Source organism: Colobus angolensis, unplaced genomic scaffold, assembly GCF_000951035.1.
Source record: "Colobus angolensis palliatus isolate OR3802 unplaced genomic scaffold, Cang.pa_1.0 Scaffold51, whole genome shotgun sequence".
Classification (NCBI taxonomy): Eukaryota; Metazoa; Chordata; class Mammalia; order Primates; family Cercopithecidae; genus Colobus; species Colobus angolensis.
In genome coordinates this window covers 7,639,587-7,654,232 of record NW_012118599.1, presented here as the reverse complement: position 1 = coordinate 7,654,232, position 14,646 = coordinate 7,639,587, and the positions used below count along the sequence as shown (strand labels likewise).

The following is a 14,646-nucleotide window of genomic DNA, read 5'->3' as shown; positions in this document are numbered from 1 at the left end:
GTGAACAAAGAAAAGTAATTAAATTTTTAAGCTTCCTACCTTGGAAACAGCAGTAATTACAAATGCCAAAGATTAAGAAGCCAAAGTAGCTTCACACAACAAAAATATATAGGTTACAACAGTGACAATGAATTTGATTTACCTATTTTAGTATTTCATATGCTTTGGATCAACTCAGTGACAAAGTAAGAAGGGAACATAGTACTCTAGTTTCAATCAAAATAAATAAAGGTTATTATAAACTATACCTTACTAAAGCACTACCAAATATAGTTGAATTTTAAAAATCAAAAAGCAAGTAATTATTTAACAGTAGTATCAGATGCTATCATTCTGGTGAAAGAAATCATAATAAGAAGCCCTGGATTCAAACACTAACTCTAAACTTTATTCTGTTTTTAACTTTGAGTAAGTTACATAATTATCTAAGCCTTGGTTTTAATCTATAAATTATGGAAGGTATTATTGTAGTGTGGTTTTTAATAACAACTTAGAAGTTTCACAGAGGTAGATATCATAGTTTAAAAGAAGTTTTTGGTGTCAACAGACTAAGACTGAGTCCTGGTTGTCTAATTATTTATCCTGAGCAAGTTTCTCAATGCCTTATCTTTAGTTCCCTTACATTTGAAATGATAGAAATTAATACCCACCTCATGCTGTTGTAAGGATTAATTTAAGCACAACAATTTCAGAGCCTAGCCAGTGCCCAGAACACAGAAAATACTAAAAAAAAACCAAAAAACAAAAAACAAACAAACAAAAAAGCTATCAATACCTTCTGAAGTTTTTCAATCTGCCTGTTTCGCACTGAAGTATTATCAATTGCCAGAACTTCTACGGCATCTTCTTTTTCCAACTGGTACTTATTTACTCCAACGATGACTTCGGAACCTGGTAATTTCCCAAAGAAAAATTTTATTCCCAAATAATTACCTAATTGTAATGCTCTGGGTATGACGTATTTTTCTTATAAATTTAATATCTTTAAGTAGTATTCTTAAGTCTTAATGAAACTTCAACATAGATCAGCAAATCCCAATCTGAGAAGGGGGTGTGAGAGGAAAGTAGAGGTATATGTCAGAATCTCTGTAAGGAAGGACTTCCATTATTCTACCAAACTATTAAAACACACTTTCCCACAGTTTCTAATAAATCTTCTATCACTTCAAAATAACAATCAGAGAAGTTGCCATCTAAGATTTATAAGGTAGAGAATGAATACCCAGTAGCTTTTCTAATATTTTTTTGAATTCAGCCAATCACTTTTAAACAAAAAAAGAACCCTTCTATAAGTAGTAAATCAAAATGACAAAGATACTTCCTTACATGATAAAGAATATATTTTACCTCAAACTACCAGATTATTATTCTTATATAAAACTTCCCGCAACCCCTACCACTAGGTTATACTCCTTCATATTTCCTTCATAGCACTTATCATGATCTATAATTCTTTATTTGCTTGATCATTTCCCTCTCTTTTACTAGAATGTAAGATTTGTGTGCATAGAGGTCATGTCTGTCCTGTTCACAGTTGTATGCCCAGACATAGCAAGTGTCTCAAACAAAATAAACTAAAAAAGTATTCATTGGATGAATGAATACTCCAATGCAGAGAACACTGTGATCAACAATGTCATCTTCAAAATGTTAATGACATCTACTCACAAACAAGTACATATATACAATGGGTAGACATCCACACACACTTTGTACATATGCTTGCCTGTGTGCATCCATGTATGTGAAAATACAAACATAGATAGATACAAGTATATGAGAAAAAATTTACCCAAGTTCCATTTTTCATTATTTTTGTTTTAGTAACCATACATGTTATCTTCAAATAGAAATGAATTTCTTTTTAAATGCTGGATTTCATATATTAACTTTCTCACTTTATCTTACCAGAATCTATTCTAGCTTGTCTTCGGGCAGCACATTCTTCAATTCGAAGTTTAGGTATCCCCTCAGCTACAGCTTTGGCCATTCCGCCCATTTCTTCAATTTCATTAATGAGCTAAAAAGAAAAACATTAACAAAACTAAAAGAGAATATTAAAAATGTATATAAACTATATAAATTTGTTATGAGTGTTATATAATTACTAATATTAACAAAATTATAAACTAAATGTCAATGTTTCATAAGAACATAAATAAACCTGAAAGGCATTAATTAGAATTTGTGTGTTTATAGTTACTTGAAAAGACAACTAACATGTATATTCCAAAAAACACAAAACCTCTTAAGTCTTGGGAGAAAATTAAAGCCACATCAATTCTCTAATCTTTATTTTTAGGTACCTAAAGTTTTCATAATTACATAAAGTCTCTAAGAAAAATATATTTTAAAATGCAATTTACTTTTTATTTGAGCTGCAGAGAAACAATGTAACCTCATCTTTAATGAAATTAGGAAACATTTAAACCTTCAATCATAGCTTCATACATGAAGGCAGAAAGCAGACAGTGGAATGATATATGGCTTAGGAGAAAGGATCAAGGTCAACCCACTTTTCCCTGATGAATTCAAGAAAGAAGAATCTGTATTGGATTCTATGTAAGTATAAAATGAGACGCTAAAAAGAAGAAGACAATTTGAGAGTCTGCAACCACCCCTCTCTCATTCTGTCAGGAGAACCAAAGTTTACTGTCTACAGAAAATGAACTCAAGATGCAATGAACTATCAAACACCAAATACAGAGAGAAGTAAGGGTAAGATGTCTTACCAAAATAAAAGCCTGTACTCTAACTAAAGGCTAATAACAAAAAGCAGAGAGAGGAAGCAGAGACAATACAGGATGCAAAAGAAAACTTCAGAAAATATCATGAATTCAGAATAAAAAGGGATTCTGCAGTAATGCAACAAATGATGACATTAATTATAAGGGGGAAATTAGAAAACAAAAATGAGCTCTACAAATTAAAAATACAATACATGAATGTAAAAATAAGTAGAAATATAAAGTTGACAAATCTTTAAGAACACAGAACAAAAAGGCAAACAGATATACTATAGAAAAGATAAGAACAGGCAGGGAGCCGTGGCTCACGCTTGTAATCCCAGCTCTTTGGGAGGCTGAGGTGGGCAGATCACAAGGTCAGGAGTTTGAGACCAGTCTGACCAACATGGTGAACTCCCCCATCTCTATTACAAATACAAAAATTAGCTGGGTGTGGTGGCGTGTGCCTGTAATCCCAGCTACTCAGGAGGCTGAGGCAGGAGAATCGCTTGAACTAGGGAGTCAGAAGTTGCAGTAAGACAAGATTGCGTCACTGTACTCTAGCCTGGTAACAGAGCAAGACTCTGTCTCAAAAAAGAAAAAAAAAAAAAGATAAGAACATCAGCACATCAGGATATTATTTAAGGAGGTCCATAGCTTATGACTAGGAGTTCTAGAAAGAGAAAGCATATGAAAATGGTAAGAAAAAAACTGTCAAAGAAATAATACAAGAAAATTTCCTAGAGCTATAAAAACATTTTTTAAAAAAAGATAAGACAAAAAAGAACCAATGAAGGTTCAGTACCACGTAGGAAAAAATACACCAAGTTATACATCAACACAAAAAGTAAAGACAAGGTCCCAATACTTTCAAAAAGAAAGATCCTGAATGAGAACGGCATCAAATTTCTGACCAGAAATATTGAAAGCCAGAATAAAAATATAGAATAAAAAATAGATCAATGCTTATAAACTTGCTTATGAATTTCCTGAATGGAAATAATGTCAAGCTTAGTCAGACTATCAATCAAGTATAAAAATAGAATAAAGACATTCTCAAACAGGCAAAGTTTCAAATAATTTATCTCCCATGCACCATTTTTAGCAGGTTTCTATGAGATGTACTTCCAAATAACCAAGAGATAGACATGGGATTCAAGATTCAGAATTCAACAGAGGAGAAATGAAAATATATTCCTACTATAATGGCAAAGAGGAGTGAAACAACAGCAATAGTGAGCAGAAATAGAGAAAAAACAATTTAAATCAAATGAGAACATTAGAAAATTTCAGAAAAGATTATATTGAGATATAATTATATTGGTAGTAAGAGAGGAGGCAAAGTAGGGGTATAAATCAGCCAAAATCTAAACTACTCTACTAGGAAAGCAATAGATAGTGTCTAAGGTCTCATGTGTAATGTCTACAGTTGATACAATTAAAAGAAACAGTATACATGTGATTTTAAACTATGCAGATAACAACAAAAAGAAGTGTGTATCTTACTCCAGGAAGCAGGAAAAAAAAAGTGGAAGATCAAAAGCTGCTGTTTTTTGTACAAGCTTTTTAATACTAGCAGTCAATTCTTTTAATAAAATACTTTAATACAAATGTATTTTTAAATAGATTCAGTTTTGAAAACTATAAAATTAAATCTGAATTTTTTTTGCAAACATTGTTTAAATTATTACATAAATTTGTAAGTGATTTGATTTATAAATTTAAAATCTGTAAATCTTGACTTATAAGTTTTAAAATCTATAAATCTTTATAAATCTGTAAATTCTGAAAACAAAGTTGCAAAGTGGAAAAACTTACCTTTAAAGCAGCATCGTAAACATCATTTGTGAGAGATTCCATCATGTAGGAACCTCCCCAAGGATCAGCCACTTTGGGAATTCCAGATTCTTCTTGAATGATAATTTGTGTGTTCCTGGCAATTCGAGCACTTTTCACAGTTGGCAAACCCAAAGCTTCATCAAAAGAATTTGTGTGCAAAGACTGAGTCCCTCCAAATACTGCTGCCATTGCTTCTATTGCAGTACGGACAATATTATTGTAAGGATCCTAAAATATTTGATAAAAAACAAAAACCCAAAGAAACAGGTGATAGATATTGTAACTATAAACAGCAACATGATTAAACAGCAACTGCTGCATACTTTCTATGTCAATTTCCATATTAAGCTTCAGAATAGCAAATAAATTTAGACAAATTAGTTTAGAAGCCAGAATTAGAAGAGAATTAGAAGAGTCAGAATCAGTGTTTAGTGCTTAATCTTCTCTTAAGCACTAAAACATTACCTCTTATAATCCTCTGAAATATCAGACGTTTGTTGTGCTTACTTTTACATTGCCTAAATACTTTTCTATAAGTATCTCAAGAACACATTCTTTTTCTACTTAAGATTATATAGTCCTTCATTTCATAATTCACTCTCCCCTAATTATTTTGTCTACCTCACAGTATCTACCACAATGATGTGTACAAAACAGGCACTGAATAAATGTTAACCAAACAGATAAACAATGAACTGAAATATCTGAAATTTGAGTTCTAGTTTATTGTATGCCTAAGTGTGATTCGGGCAAGTCATTGGATCTCTCTGAACTTCAGTTTCCTTAGCTGAAAAAAAAAGCAGATTAAAATAAAAATGATTATTAAAGTTCCTTCCAACCCTAAAAATCTCTATTTCTCCATTTATTCATTTATATTTACTTTATTTTATTTTATTTTTATTTTTTTTTGAGATGGAGTCTCGCTCTGTCACCCAGGCTAGAGTGCAGTGGCGCAATCTCGGCTCATTGCAAGCTCCACCTCCCGGGTTCACGCCATTCTCCTGCCTCAGCCTCCCAAGTAGCTGGGACTATAGGCGCCTGCCACCACACCCAGCTAATTTTTTTGTGTTTTCAGTAGAGATGGGGTTTCACCGTGTTAGCCAGGATGGTTTTGATCTCCTGACCTCGTGATCTGCCCGCCTCGGCCTCCCAAAGTGCTGGGATTACAGGCGTGAGCCACTGCGCCCGGTCTATTTTTCCATTTATAAGAACCTGAAGTTATATTTCATACGGAGCACAATAGTTATTATTCAACATTTAAATGTATAAAAGCAATGTAACTTTGCACATATAAATTATTTTTAAATGTACCAAAATAAATTTCATATGTAAAGAGAATATGTATAAAAACAAGGCCATAACTATTCAATTTTTAAGAAAACAAATAAAATTACTCAAGTAAAAATAGTCTTTAAACAGTCTGTTTGATTGCATGCTTGTTTAAACATATAACTTTAACACATAAAATATGTATGTATATACAATTAATTTTAAATAGGCAGTTTTATGTTAAGAATTATAACTCTTACAAATATATGGGAGTATTAACTTACGACTTTTGCTTCTTCCTCATCATCAAATTCCATTTACTTTTTTTTTTTTTTTTTGACACGTAGTTTTGCTCTTGTTGCCCAGGCTGGAGTGCAGTGGTGTGATCTCGGCTCACTGCAATCTCCACCTCCCAGGTTCAAGTGATTCTCCTGCCTCAGCTTCCCAAGTACCTGGGATTATAGGCATGCACCACCACACCCAGCTAGTTTTGTATTTTTAGTAGAGGCGGGGTTTTGCCAAGTTGGCCAGGGTGGTTTTGAACCCCTGACTTCAGATGATCCACCCACCTCGGCCTCCCAAAGTGTTGGAATTACAGGTGTCAGCCACCTTACCCAGCCTTGTTTACTTTTACAAAAGTGTTTCAGCACTACATGGAAGCTAGGATGTAAGTGATTTTATATTGTTAACCACTAGAGGGAGACAATTTTTATTTATTTATTTACTATACTATGTATAATTACAAATCTAAGTATACATTATGCTTCAGAATATTTATGATTTCAAATATTAACAGATAGCTTCTTAAATCTATTTCCTGCTTGTGCCATATTGCTCAGAAAAAATATATATAGAAAACTTTATTAAAATACTACATTTTACATTATATACACACCTGCTCAGTAAGTGACCATCCAGATGTCTGACAATGTGCTCTTAGAAGAAGAGATTTTGAGCTTTTAGGCTGAAACATTTTCTCTATTAAGTGAGCCCAGAGTCTTCTACCAGCTCTCATCTTTGCTATTTCCATATAGAAATTCATTCCAATTCCCCAGAAGAAAGACAACCTAAAATAGTAATGCTAGGTCCAGAATTTAATTAAACTTAACAATATAGAACAGAAAATAAAACTAATTGCATCACACACTAGAAAATCAAAGTCTATATTTTAATTTCAAACAGCTTAATTTGAATTAAGATCAGTACATGTATATTTATGTAACTTTAAACCTAACATAAAATCACAGTTTTATGCATATAGAAGAAATTTTGTTTCAGGTAAGAATTATTCACTTTGTAATTGGTTTTCTTTATGAAAGAATCTCTTCTTGTGTCCTTCATTAAAGAAAGATTCAATTTCTTTAAAAATATATATTTTAGGAATACTCAATATGTAAGATAGGAGTCACCTATGAATGAAATAAAACAGCAAATTTGCTTTGTTTAAATAGTCAGAAAGTGTTTTGTAAAAGAATGATCGTGCATTTGATCTAGGCATATACTTCTCCTTCACCTCTCCCTTTTATCTCATATTCTGTGCTGATTTAAACATTTAGGTTACTTGTCCGTCTCTAAAGGCACAAAGCTTGCAAATCCACTCCTGATACATTTTTGGAAGAAGCTGATTTTTTGAGACAGAGTCTTGTTCTATTGCCCAGGCTGGAGTGCAATGAAGCACGGTCAGGTCACTGCAACCTCCACTTCCCAGGTTCAAGCGATTCTTGTGCCTCACCCTCCCAAGTAGCTGGAATTACAGATAAGCACCACCATGCCCAGCTAACTTTTGTATTTTTAATAGAGACCAGGTTTTGCCATGTTGGCCAGACTGGTCTTGAATTCCTGGCTTCATGGGATCTGCCCACCTTGGTCACCCGAAGCACTGGGATTGCAGGCATGAGCCACCACACCCAGCCTTGAAAGAAGTTCTTAACACAGCAGTTTTCAAATATTTTGATCTCAGGTTCCCTTTTTACTCTTAAAACTTACTGAAGAGTCCAAAGAATTTATTTCTTTATTTGTTTCAATATTTTATTTACTAGTTCACTTAAAAGTAACAATAAGGAAGGGCATAGTGGCTACTGCCTAGAATCCCAGCACTTTAAGAGGCCAAGGCAGAAGGATAGCTTGAGTCCAGGAGTTTGAAACCAGCTGGGCAACACAGGGAAACCCCATCTCTACAAGAAAATTTAAAAATTAGCCAGGTATGGTGGCACACACCTATAGTCACAGTTACTTGGGAGCCTGTGGCGGGAGGAATGCTTGAGCCTGGCAGGCTGAGGCTGCAATGAGCAGTGATCATGCCATTGCACTCCAGCATGTGCAACAGAGCAAGATCCTATCTCAATAATCATCAAATCAAATCAAAATAAACCCATAACATGTTAACATTAGTAACATTTCTTATGAAAAATAAGTATGCTTCTTAAAATATACACATAATAAAAGCATCATTGTTTTACATTTTTGCAAATCTCTTCAATGTATGGCTTAAGAGAAGACAGCTGGAGTCCCATATATGTTTCTGCAATCTGTTGCAATATCACTTATCGTGTAGCTTCTGAAAAACACCACTATAAATTCTTGAGAAATGAAAGTGAAAAAGGCAAATAAAGCTCTAATATAAGCATAAAAACCGTTTTTATCTCAAATACCCCAGAAAGAGTCTTAGCAATGCCCAGCTGTTCTTAGACCACACTTTGGGAACTGCTGTCACAATAAGTACACATATCCCTGGTATAAAGGCGCATTTTAGCAGTCTATAAACACTGAAGGCCGAAGCTATGTTTTCTACATGTTGTATTGTCAGCATATAGGCTAGTGTTTGGCACAGCAAAGCTTAGCAAGTGATTGCTGTACTGACTGAACCACTGAATGATTTTCAATTCCAAATTTAAATATTTCATAAACTTCATTTAAGTTTTCCCACATTTGTCATACAACATTATTAAGAAACTGTTGTGAAATGAATGTTTCAATAGCATAGTGGATCCCAAAACATTACATTAGATAGTGCAACAGGAAAATAAAAAATAATAAATAATAATAGATTAATTCCGTATTCTAAAATGGAAAAATTAGAAAAATAAAACTGTCTAAACATTATGTCTACATTTTAATATAGTTTGTTAAAACGTGCAACTTGTGTTCTCTAAGTAGCTGGAAACAAGATATTCCTTGAATTTACAAAGAAGTAGTCAAATTTAATTCTATTTTTTATTAGAAATATTGGCTTTTTCTATCATTATCACTCAAATATAAGAAAATCTAAATCTAGCCTGATATTTATATTTATAAATTCATTTTATCAATATATAAAATGGTCCTATGCATTTCTTAATGTTGAAACAATATCTAGGTTTAATTTACTCACCTTGGTGCAAACTCATCAATTGTCAGGCCAGCCTGGAGTCCAGTTCTAGAGTACTCCAATCCATCTGCTAAAGTATAGGCCAGCTCCAGAATGGCATCAGCCCCTGCTTCCTGCATATGGTATCCACTAATTGAAATTGAATTAAATTTTGGCATGTGCTACATAAAAAAAAAATTGTAACAGTGACTAAGTAAAATATCAAAAGGTTCTATTAAATCCACTTTCTAAGTGTAAATATTATTTTAAAATTATGTTAAACTCAAATATACTTGGTAGTTTATAATATTAACAAAATATTTAATGCTTATTTGTTACATTTAATTTGCTTTCCAATTTAAATGGTTCATCCATGAACCATCATCAGGACTGTACCTACTTTATTTTTCTGGTGGACAAGAATTTGTACTAACCATTCTCCTAAAAGTTTAAATTGTGAAATTACCTAGCTGAGGTTAGGAATGTAACCTTTGGTCTGAGAACTAAATGACGCATTTTTAATTCCAAACCAATGACTTGGACCTCGTAAGAGGTTGTAGACCCAAACTTTGGGTTAATCTGCTGAAGATGTATAAATTTATTATTATTTACTAGTTATTAATTTTCTAATTTGAATGAAGGCATCAAACATGAATAAGTACACAGTAGGAAAAAAAAGAAAATGATTTGATTCTTAGTACTATATGCTGAAACAAAATGGGATAAAACGCATGGCTTTAAAAATCAAAGATTTCAGTTTGATTTACTGTGACATTTAATACTAAGCATATCCCAGACAAGTTCTTTCCACCACAATCACTACAAAAACTGTATTTCCACCATTCCCCTAAAATTTCATGTTAGGTAGAGTATATCACACATATCCTGCAGAGTCAAGAAAAACTATCTTTACCAAGAGTTAACCAAACATAAAATGCTTGCTAGGCAATGCTTGCTAGAGTTTGGAGATAACAGTAATCACAAGGATTGATAGAGATAAAAAGGGTTGATGACGATTTTCCCTGTGCCATGAAATAATGGTGTGACTTTAACACAGGTAAGGAGAAGGAGCGCATTGCTGGTAAGAAGCAAAGTGTGAATAACGGGTGGAAATATAAACAAATTGCTCACAGGAAAATGAAGGAGAAAAATGTGTCCCTATGGAAGGACTTTTCCCATCATTCTCATTGGGAAAGATGAGTCTAATTCAGGGGTGAATATTAGGGACCTCCTTGAGGTTGCAGATATGAGTGATAAGTGATATCTTCCAATTCAGTTTTTAGCAGAAATAAAGCTGATATTCCAATCCCCATTTGTCTGATACCAGTGTCTACTTCACAACTGCATCTGAATTTTGGAGGAAAATTTAAAAATGTAAGTAGAAGACCTCCCTGAATCTAACAGTTATCAGAGTTAAATTTTAGGAATAAAGAAAACACAGTAAAGATCTATTGCCCAGATTCCTACAAGTAATGACAGAACATAAAATTAGTACATTAAAAACAAAAAGTAACAATAATAAAACATTCTAAATTTATAATACTCAGTTTTAAAATTAGGTTTTAGCATGGTGTAAAAATTCCTACATTCAAGGAACTATAGAAAAATCTATAATAACCACAAAGTATACCTTTGACGTATATTGAAAGATGTCAGCAATAATTTTCATGGATGGTTCTGGAGGAAAAATATATGTGTTTCGAACCATAAATTCCTTTAGAATATCATTTTGGATGGTACCAGTAAGTTTCTCTTTAGGTACACCTTGTTCTTCTCCAGTTACTATAAAATTTGCAAGAACTGGAATAACTGCTCCATTCATAGTCATGGAAACTGACATTTTTTCTAAAGGAATTCCATCAAAAAGAATTTTGGTATCTTCCACAGTGTCAATAGCAACTCCAGCCATTCCAACATCACCACGAACTCGAGGGTTGTCTGAATCATAGCCACGATGTGTCGCCAGATCAAAGGCAACTGATAATCCCTGCTGACCAGCTAAATACATACAGAAAAATAACGTAAGATTCAAGAGTCTGGAATCAGGGTAAATGATTTACTTTAACACCACTAAAAATACTGATTCATCTCATAACAGTATACTTCTATAACAACTATTGTTATGCTCATACATGTCAAAACCAATTTAAACAAAGACACTTCACTTCTTAAGAGAGTCAGCTGTTTCCCTTGTGCCAAAACGCACAAATTTAGTTCCGGACCTCACTAAAGGAAAGAATGGAAGAAACAATAAATCTCAGTCATCTCATGTCTATCTGAAGATATGGTACTTGATTGAAATATTTCTAAAATTCATGAAAAGATCTGGCTGTTCATATATGGTAAAAATAACTTAACATTTGTATGCTCGCTTACTTTTTTGCTCTTTTGTCTAATATTGTCACAAGAGAATTCTTGGCTATTCAAATATTCTGGAAAACAGAATTATGACAATTGTACAAAATTTTTAAATAACTAAAATAATCTATACTAAATATAAGTTCAACCTTCCATGGGCACTACAATCTTATAAATCTACCAGTTTAGTATTCAAACAGTATGATTTTATTACAGCTCAGAAAGAATTAATAATTAAGATAATTTTCAGTGAATGAATGCCAGATTGCACGGAATGTTTGTACCACGTTATCACATTTACACTTTCTTTGGGCATCATTTAACTATCTTCCTCTCCAATCCCTATCCCAACAATGTTAAACATTTTTCAAAGGCAAAGCTAATGTCTTATTTTCTTCATGCAATTTCACCTCACCTAATTCCTTTTAAATAATGTGCACGTAAGTGTTGTTTTCTTTCAAAAATTCAGCACCTTATTCTAACTCACTTATCTTTTTGACCACAGAAGTTCAAAAAAATCTACTTTTTTCAGAGTGTAGTCTTTAACTACATAATTATAGAGTGAATATCATCTTTACAGAGATTAACCTCAAAAAAATCAAAATATAGGAGGTATATGTCTTATCATAAATACTATGTCTTACATTAAAATCTCACCCTTAATATTGTCCTTATAGAACTTATTGCTCTCTTCCACAGTACTAAAACCAGCATACTGGCGGATGGTCCAGGGCCTAAAGGTATACATGGTAGGATATGGTCCACGTGTGAATGGCTTCACTCCTGGAAGTTCTTCAGGTAAGTCTGTAGTATCTCTCTTGGAATACAAGGGTTTTATAGAGATCCCTTCTGGGGTGTGCCATATTAGGTCTTCTGGGTTTTTGCCTTTCAGCTGCTGTTTAGCCAGGGCAGCCCATTCTGGGTGAAGGGGCTGTTGCTGGTGTAGAAGTCGTTGCCGTATGAGCCTGGAGCCTGATGATTCTTTTACCTGCTTCAGGTAGTGAGGTGAAAGTAAAAAAAGCTGATTCTTAGCTCTTAACATGGTGGAGCATGGAAACACCCAACAGAAATAAGAACTGACCTAGAAAAAGAAACATAGTGTATAAACATTTAGAAGAGGGGGTGGGAAATAGGAGCTACTGATTAGAAAGGAACAGAAAAGAAAGAAGATGTATTAGTCTGATTTCATTTCTTCCCCTTTTCTGCTTCCTGCACCTGATATTTTACAACTTTGGCCCCTCTTCTCCACAATTACTATCAGTCTTCTAGTTCCAGTCTTTTTCCTCAGTAGCCTCTTAGCTGGCCTTACTGACCAGTCTTAGCCCCCTTCTACTCCATTCTATATGAATCCCTTCCATACAATGACATCATTGTAAATATGACTATGTCACACTTCCCATGAAATTTTTCAAAGACTCTGTATCATGCGGAAGATATCCTACAGCCTCCTAATTAACATCAAAATGCTTTTATTAAATATCAGTTTATGACTGACATTATGTAGGGTAATGGAGGAAAAAAGTGGTGAATAAGACAAACAGGTATTCAAGGTCTTCATGAACCAGTCTCTGTTTCCCTCTCAGACCCAACTCTTTGTCCTCTTTATGCATTTTGTGCACTAGAAATACTGGATTACCTGCAGCTGGCTGTGCATATGTCAATGTTTTGTGAATTTGCTCTTGCTCTTCCTTCTGCCTAAAATACTCTTTTCTGGCTAATTCAGCTAAGGCATTATCTCCAATTTGCAGCGTTTCTATGTGCCAGTAACACAGAAGTCTATAAAGACATCACAGAGAGTAGTAATTTTAATCTCTGCAATACCCGTAATAGGTAGGTACTATTATTATCCCCATTTTACAGATTAGGAAACTGAGGCACAGAAGAGCCAGCATTGACTGGAACCTATGCAGCTTGTTTCAAAGTCCTTGCATTTAACTAACATGCTCACAACTCATCCCAGAACCCGTAAGGTGAGCCAAATGGCCTCTTCAGTAATCTACTGTGCTAATTTATAAACTGCTCCAACATTAGAGCTGTACATTTCTGATAACTAGCGTAGACTTTTATACTAGGTTGCTGGGTACAGTGTCATCATTTTCCAGATGTAGAAACTGAGGCTTAGAGAAATAAAGTCGCCTGATCAAAATCCCACCTCACAAAGCAGTAAACTGTTCACCTGAATTACTAAAACTTGTCAGAGTCATACAATCTAAACATATAGAGCCTATTATTTAAAAAGATACTGAGATACAAACATTAATATATTCACTATACTATGTGTATTATACTGGATAAGGCAACAAATAAAGGGAGTTTCAAATTTTATTTTCCATATCACTTCTTACCTATCAGTTTAGTAAAGTTTAAATGAAACAAATACTCAACACTTACTACGGGGTTGTTAAACAAGAGACATAAACCACTGGTGAGAGTATTAACTATTTTAACTACTTTGGAAAGTAAATTGTCAATATATATGAAATGCTTCAGAAATGTTTACGCCATTCCACCGAGGAACATTACTCCTGGGAAAGCTTCTGTAATAATACATAGATGTTCCCTATAGTTTTATTTGTAATAGAGAAAATTTAGGAAAATCGTGTCTAATTACATATGAATAAGTGAATTACAGCATATAAAAATGATAGCATTTCATGTAGCTATTAAAATATGTTTAGAAAGCTAGCAAAACTTATCTTTGAGGTCGGAAGTCAGAAGAATGATTACTTATGGTTGCTAGAATACAAAAGGAGTAAGAGACGGGCTTTTGGGAGTAATGCTCTTGATCTGATTGCCACTTACATAGATATATTCTGTTTGTGGAAATTCATCAAATTATACAGTTATGTTTTATGCAGTTTCTGTAAATACATGTATAAGTACAAAGTTAATGTGTTATGCATAGTTTCCCAAAAAAAGAGAAACTCAAAAAGTAGTAAGTAAAAGACTCAAGACACATAATTTAAATGCAATAGGTTCAACTATGTAAAAAGTACATAGAACAAAGTCTAAATGGAAACATAACAAAAAAGAGGCCAGGCATGGTGACTCACGCCTGTAATCCCAGCACTCCAGGAGGCCGAGGCGGGTGGATCACTTGAGGTCAGG

General features: G+C 33.7%; 1 protein-coding gene across 1 annotated transcript in view; it reads right to left on the bottom strand.

Annotated features, from left to right (window-relative positions):
- The window catches only part of MUT (methylmalonyl CoA mutase), a 34,313-nt gene that overhangs the window by 17,633 nt on the left and 2,034 nt on the right, over positions 1–14,646 (bottom strand). The window contains exons 2-8 of the mRNA XM_011960435.1: positions 12,196–12,619; positions 10,811–11,178; positions 9,205–9,362; positions 6,730–6,901; positions 4,545–4,793; positions 1,909–2,020; positions 776–891 (exon numbers count right to left, since the gene is read on the bottom strand). Of these exons, the coding sequence (XP_011815825.1) occupies positions 776–891; positions 1,909–2,020; positions 4,545–4,793; positions 6,730–6,901; positions 9,205–9,362; positions 10,811–11,178; positions 12,196–12,580 (1,560 nt within the window). The 5' untranslated portion in view covers positions 12,581–12,619. The remainder of the gene's footprint in view (positions 1–775; positions 892–1,908; positions 2,021–4,544; positions 4,794–6,729; positions 6,902–9,204; positions 9,363–10,810; positions 11,179–12,195; positions 12,620–14,646) is intronic.